Source organism: Mobula hypostoma, chromosome X1, assembly GCF_963921235.1.
Source record: "Mobula hypostoma chromosome X1, sMobHyp1.1, whole genome shotgun sequence".
Taxonomy (NCBI): domain Eukaryota; kingdom Metazoa; phylum Chordata; class Chondrichthyes; order Myliobatiformes; family Myliobatidae; genus Mobula; species Mobula hypostoma.
In genome coordinates, this window is record NC_086128.1 from 27,204,150 (window position 1) to 27,224,263 (window position 20,114).

Below are 20,114 nucleotides of genomic sequence, written 5' to 3' on the forward strand. Positions count from 1 at the left end.
TCAGACCACATATGCAGTATTGTGAGCTGTGGCCCTTACCTAAGAAAGGATGTGCTGGCTTTGGAGAGAATCCAGAGGAGGTTCACAAGAATGATCTCAGGAATGAAAGGATTAACATATGAGGAGGATTTTATGGTTCTGAGCCTGTACTCACTGGAGTTTGGAAGAATGAGGGGGGATCTCATTGAAAACTATTGAATAGTTTAAGGCCTGGATACAGGGGATGTGAAGAGGATGTTTCTTACGGTAGGGGAGTCTAGAACCAGAGGGTACAGCCTCAGAATTGAGGTTAGAACAGAGATGAGGAGGAATTTCTTTAGCCAGAGGGTGGTGAATCTGTGGGATTCTTTGCCACAGACGGCTGTGCAGACAAGCCATTGGATGTATTTAAGACGGAGGTTGACAGGTTCTTGATTAATCAGGGTGTTAAAAGTTACGGGGACAAGGCGGAAAAGGGGGTTAAGAGGAATAATAAATAAGCTATGGCCAAATGGCCTAATTCTGCTCCTAGGTCTTATGGGCTTGTAGTGTGGGAATAAGTCAATGATCAACCTGTTCATCAGCCACATCTGTAATATCACTGATAAAAAAAACAGTATTTTCAACAATATTATCAAAAAAATCCAAGATATTACTGCATGTTACCATTTCCTTCCTCACATGGAAACTCCAAATGGACTATTGAAACTTAGCCAAAGGAATTTGAGCAAATTGATATTTTTATGGTCCCAGGTCTAATAGTAGCTTACAGGGCATAGGTGGGTGAAGTATAGTACCAGGCACATATAGTGACAGGCATGTAATATAATGGTTGGCAAATGTTTTGAGTCCCTACCCAAAACTAGTTTCTCCCCTTAATGAACCTGATTTAGATTTGCAGTGTTTATCTTGAGACATAAGGACTCAATAGAGGATGTCAGGTAAGGGCAGTCTTGGCAATCAAGCCCCTATAATAGAGTAGTTGGCCAAGACACAAAATCAATGCTTACATATGAAGCGGGGGGAAAGATAGAATCATGGAAATTTACAACAGAGGAGGCCACTAAGTCCATAATTTCCATACTGGAGCTAGTAAAAAAAATCCCCTAATAAAATAGGAATACCCAAGAGGTCAAATAGCATCAGAGGCTATGGAAATATAGTTAAAGATATTGCCTTTCAACTCACGAGTGAGCATAGGCCATCAACTTTTGCTGTTGATGTTTCTGTAGCAGGCAATTTCTTTTTTACAAGGTTGAGTTGCTAGCTCGACGTTCAACCCAGCACAGATGGAAAGCATGCAAGGGAGCCAGCTGGATTCGAACTCGAGAGGCTACGCTCCGAAGTTCGGCACAGATGCCACTACGCCACCAGCTGACCATAGTTAAAGATACTGACCTGAAATGTTAACTGTTTCTCTCTCCACAGATGCTGTTTGACCTATTGAGTATTTTGGAATTCCAGATTTTGGATAGGGAATCAGCATTGTTGGGAGAGATCATGGAAAGGACACATTTAAGTGAAGATCAGATAAACGCAGGAATGCCATACCTTCCAATATGGGATTTGATTGCAGAAGCTGCTCTTTAACCTGATTGACCTCTTCTCCTTTTCCACAAACAGCAGCAATATATGACATTACAAGTTTGCTGGCCTCTAAGGATGGAAAAAGCAGACACATTTTACCTCAGCATTCCCTTCCACCAGGCTTATAATACTATTTATGGCACCACACTATCTTTTCTGGTGGTGAGTGGGAAATGCAGAACCCTAGTTCCGTCTTGCTCTTAAATCCTTTTAGCCTGAAGTGGACTTACTTGGGATTCCTGGTATTACCCATTACATTGTGACACGGAAGGCAAGATTTGCCCAGGTTTGAATGGTAATATTTCATTTCTGAGAGATTGTCTCTTGGGGAAATCAATACAGCAGTACTGCCACTGGAAGAATAGAGCCTACATTACTGCACTAACCAGATAACGGTGATATAAATAAATAACAGCAGAATCAGGAAAAAGGCTTCAGTGATGTTGGTTGAGGGATACATATCACCATAGAAACATCCATGATGGGCAGGTGGGGCCTGTTTAAGTAGCATAGCCACAATGGGTCAAGTGATCTCCTTCTGTGTAGGGTTTATTCTATTACAGGCAACCCCTGCACTACAGGGGGAGTGGGCTGCATCTTTAGGAAATACTCCACATCATGATTTTATACAACATGAAGCTGAGGATCTAACCTCATCCCAACAGATTGATGTAGTTATAAAGAAGGCAAGACAGCGGCTACACTTTATTATGAGTTTGAAGAGATTTGGCTTGTCAACAAATACACTCAAAAATTTCAATAGTTGTACTCTGGAGAGCATTCTGACAGGCTGCATCACTGTCTGGTATGGAGGGGCTACTGCACAGGACCGAAAGAAGCTGCAGAGGGTTGTAAATCTAGTCAGCTCCATCTTGGGTACTAGCCTACTAAGTACCCAGGACATCTTCAAGGAGTGGTGTCTCAGAAAGGCAGCATCCATTATTAAGGACCTCCAGCACCCAGGGCATGCCCTTTTCTCACTGTTACCGTCAGGTAGGAGATACAGAAGCCTGAAGGCACAGACTCAGCGATCCAGGAACAGCTTCTTCCCCTCTGCTGTCTGATTCCTAAGTGGACATTGAATCCTTGGACACTACCTCACTTTTTAAAAAATATACAGTATTTCTGTTTTTTGCATGTTTTAAAAAATCTTGAATATACATTTACTGTAATTGATTTACTTGATTATTTATTATTTTTTAAAAATTTATTTTTTTTTCTCTCTTCTAGATTATGTATTGCATTGAACTGCTGCTGCTAAGTTAACAAATTTCACGTCACGTGCCGGTGATAATAAACCTGAGTTTGAACAATTTGGATGTGCATCAAGAGATGCAAATTTGTGCTTATTTATTTACTTTTCTTTCACACAAATCCTGAAAGAGCGAATTTTATTCTATATATCAAACATCTGGGTAATGATTTGTGAATTCTGTAAGGGTAAATGTCCATTACCCGAAATGCTGTAATGTGGGTTTCACCTGCATTAAGGTCATGTTCAAACAACAAGAACACCCATTTCCCACCATAGAAAGGCATGCACATACACCTCATGGGCTGGGAACTGTGGGCAGTAAGTACTGTCATTAAACAGTAGATCATTTAAAATTGAATAAGAATAGGTTAACTAATTATTTCTGTCCCAGATGCTGTCTAACATATCTTGGGCTACCAGAACTGGCTGGTGCCATTTCAGATCTCTCCGGCTTTAACTTTTAAAATGTTACATCAGCTCTGCTACTCTTTTAAGCCATTTCACATAGCTTTTAATACTATTTTACTGCAGGTTGTCAAAATCACCTTGCTTTCTATCAGTACAAAATCTACATAACAAACTCAGTTAAAGGTTTTATTTGTTTATTGCTCCTAGGATATAAAAAGTGCATTAGTGTTTCAGGTTTCTAATTGCACAAAGCATCTACTGACCTTGACAGCAGTGCATTAAACAAGACCGAATTATTCCTATGGGATAATCCAACTGATACATTGCTGATAATCACTCAGCAACTGGATTTGAGTCATCTCTCAGTCTAAATTCCGCGTTCAGAGTTTGAACTACACCCACATTACATCATTTCATATCCTATTTGATTATAGGTGGCTCCAGGGACAAAGCCTGAAGAATTGTCGCTTGTGATACTATACCTGTTTTTCCTGAACCACTCTCCCCAGTGATGAGAACACACTGGTCCTTGTCTCTGTCTCGAAGCGATCTGTACGCCTCATCTGCAATGGCATAGCTGCATGGAGAAACAAGTTGATGAGAAGAAGCTACAATCCTCTACTGTCACTTGTGGCCTAACAGTCTGTTAAAGAGAGTGTGTAATTTCCAAAAACCCATATAAAAATAAGTGCTTTAAAAATATTTTCAATAGATTATGATGCTCAAACAACTTTTTTATCTTTTGTCCCAATTTCCTTGTCTTCTACAGGTGATGACTTATTGCAGGCACTTTGCTCTTCCATGACCCCAGCTACCCATTGCTCCATGAACTCCTGCCACTCTGGGTATTTCCTTTCAAGCACCCAAGACTCCAAGGAATGTGTGTCTGTAAACCATTCAACAATGGAATGCTCTCCTTGCAGCAAAGGAGAGGGGATTTGACGGTGATAAACAAGACTATGACAGGTTTAGACAGGGCTGCTGAGAGAGGGAAGCTGTCCCCATCACCAGATGCTTCAAGAACCAGATTTTAAAGCTCTGATAAAATATACAAGAAGGAGTTGAGGAACAACATCTTTGTACTCTTTGTGGTAATGATCCAAAACTATTTGCCTATTAAGGAGTCAGGAAGGAGCATGGAAACAATAAATTAAGGTCTTCAAAAGGGACTGGATAGGGATTCAAGGGGAAAAATGCAGGTCTATGGGGAAAGAATGGGAAATCATGGGATTCCTCCACCAGGAGCTTGCACTGATCTGACGAAATGATTGTCTTCTGTGGTAAAACAATACTATAAATTTAGATTGTGTCACCACACATTGGGCTGCCAAGGCCAGGTGGAATATTGGATTTACAAAGAGCAAATCTGAACCCAATGCTTGCTTTGATACAGTTCTGCTTTTGCTCCTGTCCCCTCCTGAGGTGTAGATTTGCTCTAAGAGCATCAACTGCCCTTGGTTACTCGGGCCACCTTTCACCCTCAAACCTGGAGACAGTAAATCAACCATGCAGCCATCCCTCAAGAGCTCATGGATCTTCTGTTCTCTCAGCCTTTTTTCACCAAATGAAACACCACATACAAACTCTTAACTCTTTGGGATTTACGTTTGGCTTCAATCATTGCACATTCCCTTAAAGTAGGCATCTTTTAAGAAGTGACTTTAAGGCCTGCTCTGGTACTTCAGTCACATTTGAGAGGTTTCCAAGTATTGAGCTACAGATGTGCTCCATTCTCCACACTGGTAGTGATTAATGGTACAGAGTAGTAATAAACTGACGGCCCCACAGATACGGGCACCTACACAATTTTCAAGTACATTCCCTAATCCATGCTGTTAACTGCCTAAAAAGGAAGCAGTATGCCCCCCCCCCCCCAGATGAAGTATAGGAGAAGAGAGTGAACACAGGTTGAAGAAATCAGCCCTGGTTTTTATCCCCTATTCATGACCCTTGTGAGCATGAGTGGGCATTAGGCAAAGGTAGCATTTAGCTTAGTCATGATGTCTTTCATAATCCAAAACAGCGGTTCCTAACCTTTTTTAGGCCATGGACCCCTACCATTAACCAAGGGGGTCCATGGACCCCAGGATAGAAACCCCTGATCCAAAAGCATGCCGATGTTTAGTCTAAGTGAGCGTATAACTGTTATACCTATGGCAGCAGATCACAGCAAGGAATCTGTAATAGGGGAGTGTACAAAAGCAGAAAAAAAGACAGTAAAGAGACTACTGGCTGGCTCTGCATTTTACAAATTATTTGCCACACTTGTTGGTTGTTATCTACAGCCAATTAATCTTATCAGCAAACACGTTCAAAGAATTAAAAGCTGAATGGAAAGGTTCCTTTCAATTTCTACTGAAACCAGATTATACAAAATTTTTCCTACTGCTGACAGTTCAAAACATGTGTGCGCTTGTTTTTGCAGCAGTCTACTTAAAAAGTTTACATCTTCCCCCCTCCCTCCCACAAAAAGCAGGTATAATCCTGAAATATCAAAACATCAGGAAGGATCTCACAATCTGTGTAGTTTGACTATAAAGCAGCGGCTCTGATGAGACCCTTTAACTCCAAACTTTTCAGGTGAACCCAGAACTCTGTGCTTGATGACTTCACAAGGTGACCACAGATGACAGAAGTCCATCTTTGCTCATCCTATGACAATAAAGAAGCTAAATGTTCCCCCAAACTATTTCTTACCTCCACCTGTGGATATCCTGGTGCAATGAAAGAATTATTCATTTTCCTTTGAAAAATGACTACCTTCTCTTTTGAAGCTTGCCTCCTCTCATTGCTCTTTCACAGTTTAGTTTGATATTTCTGAATTAACCTTTTCCTAAACTTTAAAAAATCTATTAGGTTTCTAAGATTACTTCTTGGACCCTCACTTTCGGGCTAAAATGCCCAAGTTTTTCCAATCTTTTCTCATAACTTAGGCAACCTGACCTTGGGGATCAACTTCAGGGCTCTTTTGTGAAAGTTATGTCCAATTACTATTCCTGATCTGTATGTGTGTCAGCCACTATTGAAGAATGGGTTGGGGAGCAGGGTGCATGGTCTGCACATCTGAGCTCATGGCAGATACCTTAAGGCTATAAGACCATAAGACTAGGAACAGAATTAGGCCATTCGGCCCATCAAGTCTACTCCACCATTTGATCACGGCCGATCCATTTTCCCTCTCAACCCCATTCTCCTGCCATATCCCCGTAACCTTTCACACCCTGACTAATCAAGAACCTATTAACCTCTGTCTTAAATACTCTGTAACACAGCAAAGTCAATGCACTATGCAAAGCAATATTTAAAAGAGTGGAAATGGAGCTTACAGTAGAAACCAAAGCAACTTCTCTCAACAAAAGTAGGATAACTTCTCCAGAAAAAGGCAGTGAGTGAAGGATAGTCACATACAAATTAGGGTGAATGAAATCGATCTCAATCACTTACAACAATTTAGTCGCCAATCTTGATTGACAGAGGAATAAACCAATCATTCCCACTCAATTAGGGAAAATGGCTGCATTTCGACTGTCTATACTTACATGTGAGGACTCAACTCATAAAAATTAGCATTGCGGTATTCGTTGATCTTCTCCTGTCCATAGATAGGAAGCATCTTGTAGGGGTTGACTGAAATGACAACGCTCCCAATGTAGGTCTAAGAGAATAAGTGAAATGACAGGAATCTGTTAGCATCTTCCTGGAACCATTCTGCATTTCTCTAGTCATCTCCTGACTCTGACCAGAAGAGCACACACATATATAATAGTCCCTCCACAGTAACTAACCTGCACACTGTCATCTTCTACATTGTGCACAATATACATGCTAGGCATTACTAGGAGAAAGCACCAAACATACCCATCAGGCTTTGCAGTGGAATGTGTAGCACCACCAGGTATATCAGGCTGTTCACCAACTGCAACTTTGGCACATAATTTGTGATTTTTGTTTCACACACAAATACACGATGCACATGGACACATGCCATCCAATTTCTACATGCACAGGCAGTACCACCCACAGGTCCTGTGGGGCCTGATCCTGCAGGCCTATGGGGCCTACCTGAGCAGGTCCCTGGCTGGCACTGGGAACATGACTTAGGCAGGTGCTTACCTGGCTCTTCAGTCCTGACTTAAGCAACCTCCATACTTCCCTGATGTTTCCGAATGTCACCTTCACCCAATCCACTGCCAATCTTCTGACCCAACACCCCAAAACTAGGAAATGTACTCCTTCCATGAAACCTGACCTTGTTTCCCCAACCCCCAGCAGAATCATCAATCCCGTTATCAACAAAATCCTCAAACTAACAATCTTACTCTACGAATGCCAACACCCCCCCACACACACCCCCCCAACCAACTTCCCACTCTCCTGGAGAGCCTCACCTACTTCGTTCAGACCACTTGACCCATAATACACGGATCTCTGCTGGATTTAGCTCGTACAATACACCTAAAGTGTGCAAGGGCTATTCAGTTAGGCACAACGCCTTGTGCACTAATGAACTGACAAAGTGGACTATCAAACAAAACACTCATTTGCCCACAGTGAAATAACTGTGTCCTTTTGGAGGTGGTGGCATCACCTGGATATTTCAGGGTAGCCATTCTGCTGGCAAAAGTGTCATATCTAACAGCTTATTTATTCCCTATGATATCAGGCATGACAGTGAAAACAAACATTACATGGGTGTCTTCCCTCTCACGATACTTACGTAGATTTCATTTTTGCTGAATCGTTCCTTGAGGTTTGAAAGTAGAGACTCGTCGGTGAGGGGGTCCAATAGTACCATGTCACCCACCCCAACCACATTGTCCAAATATGATGATTTACTATTCATGGTTGGTTGCTGAAAAAGAATCAAAAATTACATGAAATTAATCCATCCAGTAGTGCTTAAACCTATGAAATTGTTTGCATCACAGGCAGCTGTTCCAGATGAGTGTATTCTTTGTCAGAATCAGGTTATAAATCACCAAAACAATTGCAAAAATAAGGGAACATCGAGGTAGTGTTCATGGGTTTGTGGGCTATTCAGAAATCTGTCAGTGGAGGGAGAGGAAGCTGTTCCTAAAATGTTGAGACATTAAGATATAGTAACCGAAGAGGGCGTATCGCGGGTGGTTAAGGTCCTTAATGATGGCCACCCTGTGTTGTTGCCCCACATCAGTTTGAAATTACAAAATGTTGCTCTGGGTTCTGGAGTTCTTCAGTTCACCGACATTACCTTTTGCAGGCATTGCCACTTTGCCAGACATTGAGAAACAGTTGGTGGGAGGGAACATACTTTTTGGTTACATTGCACATAACAGTGCAACAGAGAACATCAGAAAAATGTACCCCAGAAAGTGGTGAACCAGCCTGTCAGTTTGTGATTTCACATGCATCGCGTTCCATTCTTACCTGGATTTTTGGGGCAGGGGAAAGTTCCGAGTACTTTTCTCAGCAAGTAGGTAAATTTGGCTGCAATGTTACGAATGGAGTGATTGGGGAAATGAGACAATTGTTTATAAACAGTGATCACTGATCATTGATCATTAAGTTAAATTGATCGAAGCGCTCGGCAGAGATGGTGCTCGGTGCTCGGTGTTGGAGGGCTGGTCGGAGGCTCGAAGTTTTCGGACGGACTCAAAAGTCAGCTGTGGTCGGGTGCTTCCAGGGTGCTGCATCGGCAAGTTTGCGGCGCTGGAGGTTCATGGCAGGGAGAGTTTTTTTCTTCCTTCTACCGTCTGTGTGAGATGATGGGACTTTCGAGAGACTTCGAGACTTTTTTTTACTGTACCCATGGTCTGTTCTTTATCAAATTACCGTATTGCTTTGCACTGTTGTAACTATATGTTATAATTATGTGGTTTTTGTCAGTTTTTCAGTCTTGATTTGTCTTGTGTTTCTGTGATATCATTCTGGAGGAACATTGTGTCATTTCTTAATACATGCATTACTAAATGACAATAAAAGAGGACTGCGTGTCCTCATAACCTAATCTAATCTAATATATTGGATTTCATATAAAGAATGGCATTCGCGCCTTTACGGGCTTTCTAGCACATGGAAGCAAAATATTTTCTCCCTTATTCTACCCACTGCTGTGCAGAAGCTTGGCTGAGAGTCTTTTATCAGAATCAATTGTAACTTTCAAAAGGAGAACTGGATAGATAATTGAATGGAGAAATGTGCAACATTCTGGAGAAAGAATGCGGGTAAGAGACTACTCGGAAAGCTCTTTGAGAGGGATGAATGGCCTCCTCCTGTGCTGTTTCATTCTGTTCACAGATAGCACAACTGAAGCTGTGAATTCTGAGTGCCAGGGAAGACAGAATTAAAGTTCAATCCTACTGTACCTTCGAAGAGTCAGTCTTATCCAACCAAGAATTATGATGAGCCATAAAATAGAGCTCAAAGAAACTGCTGACCCATCCAATTAAAAAAAAAGATAATGTACCAGGAGAAGGTGCAGCTAAAGTATGTTTATTTTAATTTTAAATTCTTATTGTACCTCATTAGCAAGATCCCTCAGTTGCCTGCACGCCTTCCTCTGCTGTACATTGTTGTCGATTAGTTACTTAGTGTTTTTCTGCTACATCTGTTATGGCAGTATTTTCATTCCCTGTTTGCACGACTTCGGCATCTGTTCACTTTATGCTTTATTTGTATCAGATTAGCAAGAAATTACAGATCAAAATCCAATTCATCGTTACCAAGTGCTTTGGGTCATGGCAAAGTTGTGAAAGCTGGTATATAAATGCAGCGACATTAATTCTGAACAGCCTTTCTTCTTTGCTTTTTTTTCCCCTCAGGCCATTCCTCTTCTCTTTTCCTGCTTTTCAGATGCCACGTACCAGCTGTGATCTAAGTGGCAGGTAGCTTGCTCTCAAGTAACACTTTATGGCTGTTTTACCATATATTTGAAGATTGGATTATCTCTCCCGAGTCCAAAAAATATGGATAGAGACAAACACAAAACCACTGCAACTTGTGACAACTGTCAGGTGTGAATTTACCCATCTCTACTCCCTCCAATCATAAAAAAGTAAATTCCTAATAATGACAAAATGTATCATTGCCAATATACCTGAAGATGCAGGCACAAATAAACCTGCTTTTATAGTGTCCCCTCTTCTATCTGGTTAATGATAATGACTTGAAGTAAGTTCATAAAGTAATAAATCTATCGCAATGACTTTGTTACATCCTACCACCATCAATGTTCTACATTAATGATATTACAGCAATATTTGCTTCAAGGTTAGACTATAGTCTCAATCAATATCCATTTCATCTCAGTACTAAAAAGGAATCCATTAGCAGCTGTAAAATTACAGCAGTCAGATGACCAACTTCAGAGTCTATTGGGAGTCACAGAAAGAGAGTTAATAAGATTTCTGATAAACAAACGATCATGTGAGTCTGTGCTCTAACATTTCTATCTCTGGCTGCTGCATTAAGCACAACATTATCAATCAGAGCACAAGCCGTTCTCACATCCCTGCACTCCCGTAAAGTTTAAGTGCCAGTTAATTATGGATTTGTAATCACTTTTCATAACAATTTTGCAACGGCTAGCCAGGTGTATACTGGTGGTGTATTAAGGGGACATTCATTCCAATCTACAGGTTAAGGGCATTTTACAAGTTTCAATTGGCTTACTATTTTGAGCAGTTCTGTACATACCATATAGTGTAGGAGGCATCCATTTGGATCATTTGGCCTGTGCTGGTTCTTTCACATAGTTAACCAATTCGTTCCACTATCCTGCTCTCTCATATTCATCCCTGCTCTCTCCCCAAATATTTATTTTTTCATCTATTTATCTAGTTCCCTTCAGAAGGCTTCTGTTGGGTTTGATTCCTCTGTCTCTTTGAGCACAGCGTCCCAGATCATGGTAACCTGCTATAGGGAGATAGTCCACCCTCTTCACCCTCTCCACCCTCTACTGCAGAAAACCTCTGATAGTTCTGAATGCCTTCATCCAAACTCTTCTCGGAACAACCCCAGCTCACACAGAGGTTGCCCAGAATTTACAGTACTTAGACCTTCAAACCAACAAACTGGTGCTTATGCTCCACAATCACCTCTATCCTCTTCATCATTATTTTACAAAACCTGGGCAATTCGGTCACAGTTGATCCATGCTGAATGGTGTCTCCTTGATCAAGAGTTTCGGTTCTACTAGTTTCCCATCTTAATTCACAATCAGAACTTTATACTGACGCAGACTGGGAGATCATTTCACTGAACACCTACACTCTGTCTGCCAGAGAAAGCAGGATCTCCCAGTGGCTACACATTTTAATTCCACATCCCATTCCCATTCTGATATGTCTATCCACGGCCTCCTCTACTGTAAAGATGAAACCACACTCAGGTTGGAGGAATAACACCTTATATTCCGTCTGGGTAGCCTCCAACCTGATGGCATGAACATTGACTTCTCTAACTTCCGCTAATGCCCCACCTCCCCCTCGTACCCCATCCGTTATTTATTTATATACACACATTCTTTCTCTCTCTCTCTTTTTTCTCCCTCTGTCCATCTCACTATACCCCTTGCCCATCCTCTGAGTCCCCCCCCCCTTTTCCTTCTCCCTGGGCCTCCTGTCCCATGATCCTCTCATATCCCTTTTGCTAATCACCTGTCCAGCTCTTGGCTCCATCCCTCCCCCTCCTGTCTTCTCCGATCATTTTGTATCTCCCCCTCCCCCTCCCACTTTCAAATCTCTTACTAACTCTTCCTTCAGTTAGTCCTGACGAAGTGTCTCGGCCGGAAACGTCGACTGTACCTCTTCCTAGAGATGCTGCCTGGCCTGCTGCGTTCACCAGCAACTTTGATGTGTGTTGTTTATACTGACCTTGTAAGTTTGTTCCCAAATTCAGCAGAGCAAGTGATCTGTCAGATGTATATTAAGTGATTGTCAAAGAAATCAATCTGCACTGCTAAAATGTTCATAATGCAATCTTTATGATGCCTGATCTTTGGAGTGTTGCTCTTATCTCTGCAGTGGGGGTGGTAGGGATGCAAACAATGGATACACAGTAATTGTGAAACTCAAATTCTCCATTAGAAGTAATGAAAGGATCTTAACTCATTTATAGCAGCTGGTGATACTGAAGTTCTGTGCCTGTTTGAACATGTGCATTTAATAATGGTAACTGGGTGTGCTCTGGGGGTCAGCAATAAAGGGTCGATGTCAGTACGAAATCGGAAAGGATGATCACGTCTCACTTTAACATAATCGGCTTACTTTGGCTCAGGACTTTATTTTATTGCGGTCAATTCCATTTTAGTCACTTTAGACAATAGTTACCAAACTTGTCCTCTGTGGGCAAGATTACACATGTAAACACAATGCTGGTAACTCCTAGCCTTTTTACCTCTTGGTGAATATTAAAGTGAAAAAGGGTAATTTTCTGTTTTGAAATTTCTTTCACTATCTAAGAACATTCCAAACACTTTGCAAGCACAAAATATACATCTTCAGGAGCTGTTAATATTGTGGGAAAATACTCGCTAAGTGCTCACTGCCAGCTCCAATAAAGAGCGGGAATGTTTTAGTCATAAACATTGGCCAGGATGCCAGGAAGATTTCCCCTGCTCTGGAGTGGATCTTAATTGACCTTCTAATCCAGAAGTCAGAGAATGAGCTACCAATGGAACCACAGCCAATCAGACAGATCCATGAGGTACTCCTGCTCACTCAGCCAAGAGCTGCAATTAAAAAATACTTCAACAATGATCATGTTTATTGTTTTACAAGGATGTTACTGGGAGTAAAGAGCCTGAGTTGTAGGAAGAGGATGGCCAGGCTAGGAATGTAGGAGAATGAGGGATGATTTTAAAAAATATATTTAAAATCATGAGAGGAATAGATAAGGTGGATGGTAACATGATTTCCCCCCCAGGGTAGGGGTGTCCAAAACAAGGAGGCATAAATTTAGAGTGTGAAGGGAAAAACTTTAAAGGAGCCCTGATGGGCAACTTTTCTAGCCAGAGGGTGGTAAATAAATAGAATGCGCTGCTAGGGAAAGAGGTTGACGCAGGTGCAATAGTGTCATTTAGAAGCAATTGGACAGGTATATGGAGGAACGGGGCTTAGAGGAATATGGGTCGAATGCAGAAGATTGGGACTAGCTGGTGGGCACTGTAGTCAGCATAGACTCACTGAGCTGAAGGGCTTGTATCTCTGCTGCATTGTTCTACCACTATGTTTCAAAATAAATGATGCCATAAGCATTCTTTATAATAAAAAAATATAATTTGGATTTAAATATGCAGAAATAAATGTGTCTTGGTGGATATATCAGCAATGTAACAACTTTGTTGCATTAATGATCACATGATCAAATTCTCCTCTGTCTATGAGAAGAATGGTCCCATATTGTGGCATTACAGATGAAGGTCCCCTTACTTTTTCTTGTCCACTGGCTTTGATGAGGCTGCCATTTCCCTGAATTTTTTTAAATTTATTTGGTGATAAAATGTGGAGTAGGCCCTTCTGGCCCTTTGAGCCATGCTGCCCCAGCAATCACTGACAACCCCCAATTTAACCCTAACCTCATCATGGGTCAGTTTACAATGACCTATTAGCCTACCCAGTGCATCTTCGTACTGTAGGAGGAAACCGGAGCACCGAGGGAAAATCACGGGGAGGACGTACAGGGACTCCTTACAGACAGGGCCCCAAGCAGAAATAGCCTCGCGCTAGTCACTACCCTACCGTGGCGCCATTTGCCAGAAGCACCACTTGTGGTCCTATCCACCTGGCAGAGAACCCTGCCTTTTCAAGCAGCTCCCTTACCATGACTTGGTTACCCAGCCGTGAAGGACCGTCTTCTCTCCTTCAGGCTCTCTCCGGTCAGCAATATATTGCTGCTGTTTTGCTCTGTCTCTCAGCGTGTTAACCCAGTTACAATGCTCCTTCACATTTCCATATAATCTTACTAAATTGGCATTTGTAGTTTTTTTTTCCTCTTCAATTTCTATTGATTTCTGTTCTTCTGTTGCGCGGTTTGCCCTGTGATCTGCATGCTCTTTCCTTTTCTGCTCCTAATTCTCTCCTTTCTGGTGAGCCTTTACTGTAATTGCTTTTAACACTTCTTGCCTGTGTTTGGCCCTTACCACTGGGACCTCTTCACATTGCCCTGTCTGCTGTCCCTGCTTGGGGCTGCTGTCTCTCTGTGGGCCACACATGTTCACCGTCCCTGTCTTGTCCATGTTATTTTTCCTTTTCCTTAGTCTATGATCACACCTTCCTTACTTAGTGTGTTTACCTCTGGGACAGTGCTCTCATTGTTTGGACACACCCAAAAATCTACAGGAAGCTGCTCTCCCTCTGTGTCAAGAACCTGAGGTTCTCTTCTCTCAGCCCTCATAGTTTCACCCCCTGCGCTGGTAATGTAAATCGCCTCTCCAGTTGCGGGCAAGGGTAGATCAGCCATTGACACTGAATACCCTGTGTTCGCTAACATACCACATTGCTGGCCTCCTAATAAAACTCTTGCATACATATGTGGGCGACAAGTACTTGCAACAGAGGCTGCCGTCAGCCTGGGTGCTGCCTCAGATGCTCTATGATCTGGTTGGCAGTCAAATTGGACACAGAGGGTGTTGCTGTCATTTCTGCCCACTGTGCTGGGTGACCCCCACACCTTCTTCTCTTATTAGGGCACTTTCTCCAACCATGAACTGAGAGGCCACAGCTGTAACAAATCACCTTTACCTTTCTACGTCTATTCTGGCACCCCCTTGCTAGATGCCCTGGTTGCTGGCACAGAAGATAAGTCTTCTGTGACATCTCACCAGCTCATGTGTTTTCCCAGTAAAAAGCTACTAACTAAACACAGTGTTGCTGTACAGATACAGAATTCTTTATTGCGGGTCTTCATTTTTTAAAAACACATTTCGCTGGGCAGTTTGACTTGCCTGAAATAGAGGTCTTTCCTCTCGGGTGGATACAAGAATCCCACATTAGTACATAAAAGGAGAGCAACTAAATCACTTGGGGTCTTGGGGCCTATATTTATTCCTCAATTAATAGAGAGAAAACAAAACAGATTTAGACACTGCCCTTGGTGAGATCTTGTTGTGCGTAATCTGACTACTATGTTTGCAATACTACAACAGAGATACTTACAAAAAGTTACTTTGTTAGCTGTGTGCGGGCTTCTCAAGGTTATGAAATACCCTATAGAAATGCAAGTCTATCTTTGTTCGTTGACACACAAATCCACATTTTAAAGTACAAAAGAAAGCTAGCAGAAATTCAAAATGTGAAGCAGTTTTCACACTTATCTGAAATTTTCAGTTGTAGTCACTATCCTTGGCTTACACCATCCCCTCCTTTTTTTTATCATTATCTTCTACTTCCCTTCTCTCTCACTAATTGAATCATTGCCTTGGCTTTCCACTAATTGTCCATTAGCTTGTTGACTGCTGGAAAGGAAATAGGCGCTAAATCTAATGGCGGGCAGGAGGACATATGAGTCAGAAACATCAGCGACTGTTTCAGAAGTGCACCAGCCTTGATCTGGTTGGGATGAGGAAAATGAGGAAACCATTTTCCCGAGTCGCTCATAAAAAGCTGCTAAATGACCATAGATCTCTGCAAGGTGGTTAAAATGTTGCCTAATTTGTTTTATCTTAGACTTCACTTTATAGATGCACAGATCACTTTCTCAGGTTGGTCCAACATACCTCAATAAAATGGTGGACCTCCTTAAGGACTGAGCCAGGCTGTTTATCACTGAATTCTGGGAGCCATGTCTTATGCTCTCCTATGAGTGGTTGTATACATTCTGATGGAGCCACATTTAAAGATTGAAAGAAGCAAAAGAGTCCTTGCAAGTTGGGATTAGGAACAGCTAAGGCTGATTGGACCCAATACGCTGAAGCATTGCATGAAATTCTTCAAAGATCAACCCAAAAGCTTCCGCTGATGCAACAGTCCAAGAAGGCACTGGCTCAGCATTACTTTCTACTGTATGAATAATAAAAACGTTGGTATTATCAGAGACGCCTGTACCCTGAAAACCAAGTTAATGAAAAATATCTAAGATTAGATACAATGACAACAGATGAGCATGCTGGGGTCTGATTGAGTGTGGCAGCGATTTCATGCACTTGTGGTAGGGTAGCATTAGTCAGTATTCCCTAGCGGGATCAACAGGGCAGGAATTTTTAAATGGGAGCATTCCATCGCAGTCAGGCTAACTAACATAGTGTAGCGGTTCGTGATCCGGGATGAGGGATCAATTCTCGCCGCAGTCGGTAAACAGTTTGCACCTTCTCCCTGCCACCACGCGGCTTTTCCTCCGGGTCCTCCGGTTTCCTCCCAGTTGTGACACCTACGGGCTGTCCCGGCACAATCGCAGTTCAAACAAGAGCTTTCAGAAGGAAAGGTTTTTTTTGGGTGGGGGGAATGGGGAATAGGGGAAGCGGGACTAATGGGAGAACTCCTTCAAAGAGCGGGCTGTTGAACCAGAATGTGGACAGGATGGACCAGAAGGTGTGTTCGTCCAAGAGCCAGTGTCATCAACCACTTAGTTACATTTCGAGTTCATAAAAAACCTTCTTCAAAATGACAAAAATACGTTTAATTTATTTAAGTAGTTAAAGATGCTATTCATTTTTTGTCTATACAATGCAAATCATTTTTGTTCAAACCGCGCTTCGAAGGAGCGAACATCCAGTTTCTGGAAAACTTTACACCCAGCGGCGGGGAAATTCTTCCCTGTTCACAGGACATATACAGATACGGCAGATAAAACTTTTGTTAATTAAAAAGTAAAATTGAATTAAAAGCGACCAAACGGTATATTTAATTATTCTAGCCAATAGTTTGATCTAACAGGTAAAACAGCTGAATCGTTTAGTTTTGGGTTCTGCGATTTTCATCCAGATGCAAGTTTCTCACCTTGAATGAAATGCGTCTATTTTCGTCAGATATCTCGCTGAGATACAAGAAATGAGCTCTCCCTGCGATCGCCTCAGGGTTCCATCGCCATCTCTCTCCTCTAGTCGAATCTCGCTACTGTTACAGCTGCTGTTCTCGCTTGAACCGGTAGGTAGTCTGTGTCTCTTTCACCACACATCCAACGTCACCGCTATCTTTCGTCCGGGGCCAGTATTTAAACTCCAGCTAAATGTATACCGTTCAAAGGGCACACAGTGAAAGCAATTGGAATCCTTGAATCGATTTTAGCGCAGCCAATGCTTCAGCATTTCACCTGACTTATAGGAAGACAGTGAATGAAGTTTTATCAGGGGAAGATATGCCGATTGCAATGCAATCCTCCGATTTCCGTTTGGTGTGGACATTCTTCTAGCAAGCTAACTATTTAACCTCAGTAGCTTCACCCAATATTATGTTTTTTTTCGTGCTCCCCTTGCCCATTGCTTGACCTATCATGTATCCTGAACTAATATTTCCTGAAATGTTTAAATTATTTAAATGTTTAACTATTTAAATAATATTGAATGAAGTTTACTTTGGATGTAACCCTTAAAACAAAATCTGTATTCAAATATCAACAAAAGACATTAAACCAAAAACCTTTTCCCCTTGTCCCAGAAGCCCTCCATCTAAATCCTGTGGTGCCCACCAATCCCAGAAAGCATTCAGAAAGGCAGCATTCATTCCCCATGGACACATCCTTGAATAGGGGCAGACCATCAGCTCAGATGCCCCTGCTACTGGACCTGTGTATGGTCACCTTAGCCAGGACCAGGAGTAGACCAATGAGGAGGTCCTTCACTGAGTCCCACACCAAATGCCCAAAGATCAGAAACATATAAAATATGAAGAGGACTAAGCAATTAAGCTCCTCAGACCTCCTCTGCCATTGAATACAATCACAACTGATCCTATTTCTATTCTATATTTTGTTCTCTTCCCATTACCTGATACTGTGTTTAGAAATCTGTCCACCTCCTTCTGCAACAAATGTTGTAACATCCCCCCACACCCTTTGCCTTCTGTGGTAGAGAGTTCCACAGTTTCACCATCCTCTGCGTGAAGATCTTTACAGCTCAGTCCTAAATGTCTTGGGACTATGCCCAAGAAATTTCATTTTTTCCTCTGTCTTTTTCCAGCCAGATGATTCCTCCTCTCCAAACTAACCTCTACTTCTTTCAGTATCATGCTGAGTGGAGGGTAGTAGTGTTACCCTGTGTGGCCAAGTTGGAATTGGTGGACTGGAGGTTGGGACATCTCTTCCAAATACGCTGCATCTGAGTTGCAGGACGCCCTGGTAGGTTACTCCCTGGAATTAGACATGGAAATTTCCTTTGGTTTATTTCTAACATGACAAAATAACTTGTTGGTTATCATTGCACAGGGACCTCCAGGGCACTCATCAGCAGGAAGGTTGCATGCTGCTAGCAGTGACCGCCTTGAGGAGAATGCAGACTCACTATGGGCACAAGAAAGAATTTGGAGTCCATCACTAGTGAGCTGGTAGACATACTCCCTGTCATCCCTGCTGGGAAACTCTCAGATTTCCTGGAAAAGATCAGGGATTGCCAGAATAAAATCTAGCAGGCTATTAATCGGTAGTCAGAATTCAAGCACATGTAATCCATTTTCTGCGCCTCTGCTCTTATCCCCTTTCCCCCAGGACACAGCAAAAACAGAATTCCCTTTTGCTCACCAGCTTCTGCATTCAACAGAGTATGCTTTATAATTTCTGCTGGCTCTAACAAGATTCCATTAGCAGAGACATATCCCCCACCTTTCCCACTTCAGCATTATGAAGGGATTACATACACCCTTCACAGCTCCATGGTCTGCTCTTCCATTCCCATCAACGACTTCCCATCTTATGGTATTTTCCCATGCAACTTTAGGAGATGCAGCTCCTACCTTTTCATCTCTTCGCTTTCCTGTCACAAGGGCCCAATGCAAACTGGAAAAAGGAACAACACCTCATTTTCCATCTGGGCACATTGCAACCTTCTGGACTCAATACTGAATTCTCTAACTTTAGGTAGCTCGCTCTTACTTTCTGTCTGTATCTCAACTGGCCATTTCTGCCTGTAATCATTTTGGTTCAGTTTTTCTCTTTCTATTAGTACAGCGGTCCCCAACCACCGGGCTATGAGGAAACCTTTCCTCATTCCCTGTCACACCCACTGTTGAGCTTGAACGCACGCGAGGTCATTACGCACGCGTCATCCATGTCAGCGCGGGAAGAAGATCAACTCCTCGAGCTTGCAAATGACGACGGGCTGAAAAGTATGTTTGACATAACATCTCTGCCGGCATTCTGGATCAAAGTCAAGGCTAAATATCCTGAGATAGCCGTGAAAGCACTGAAAACGTTGCTTCCATTTCCGACATATCTCTGCAATGAATGCAACGAAAACTACATTGCAAAATAGACTGGACGTAAGGAACACCCTTCGAGTATCGCTGTCTCCCATCACCCCTCGATGTTGTTGCAGGGAAACAAGCCTAGGGCTCCCACTGATTTAGCGATATTGGTGTGTTGCAATGATTTTTATATGTTAATACGGGGAAAATATGTGCTGTGTTTTTAATATCCAAATGTTACTTAAAATGTTATGATGCTATTGACTTATAAGTGACTTATATAACCATATAACAATTACAGCACGGAAACAGCCTATCTCTGCCCTTCTAGTCCGTGCCGAACGCTACTCTCACCTAGTCCCATCAACCTGCATTCAGCCCATAACCCTCCATTCCTTTCCTGTCCATATACCTATCCAATTTTTCTTTAAATGTTAATATCGAACCTGCCTCAACCACTTCTACTGGAAGTTTGTTCAACACTTACTTCAAGCTCCCCTGTCCTCCCCTGATAATTGACTTATCACGATATTCATGCGAGGGAAATATGTGCTGTGTGTTTAATACTAAATTCG

The 20,114-nt window shown here is 42.2% G+C and overlaps 1 protein-coding gene across 3 annotated transcripts in view; it reads right to left on the reverse strand.

The window, feature by feature from the left end:
• LOC134340374 (unconventional myosin-Ib-like) overlaps positions 1-17,330 on the reverse strand; it is an 86,628-nt gene extending 69,298 nt beyond the window's left edge. For 2 of the 3 annotated variants that reach the window (XM_063037553.1, XM_063037550.1), the window contains exons 1-5: positions 17,143-17,330; positions 7,947-8,081; positions 6,769-6,884; positions 3,712-3,806; positions 1,531-1,635 (exon numbers count right to left, since the gene is read on the reverse strand). In XM_063037553.1, coding sequence (XP_062893623.1) covers positions 1,531-1,635; positions 3,712-3,806; positions 6,769-6,884; positions 7,947-8,072 — 442 coding nt within the window. In that variant the 5' untranslated portion in view covers positions 8,073-8,081; positions 17,143-17,330. Of the gene's footprint in view, positions 1-1,530; positions 1,636-3,711; positions 3,807-6,768; positions 6,885-7,946; positions 8,082-12,081; positions 12,185-17,142 lie in introns of those variants that run through there. The other variant, XM_063037551.1, reaches the window with a different exon arrangement.
• Between the last annotated feature and the right edge of the window lie 2,784 nt (positions 17,331-20,114).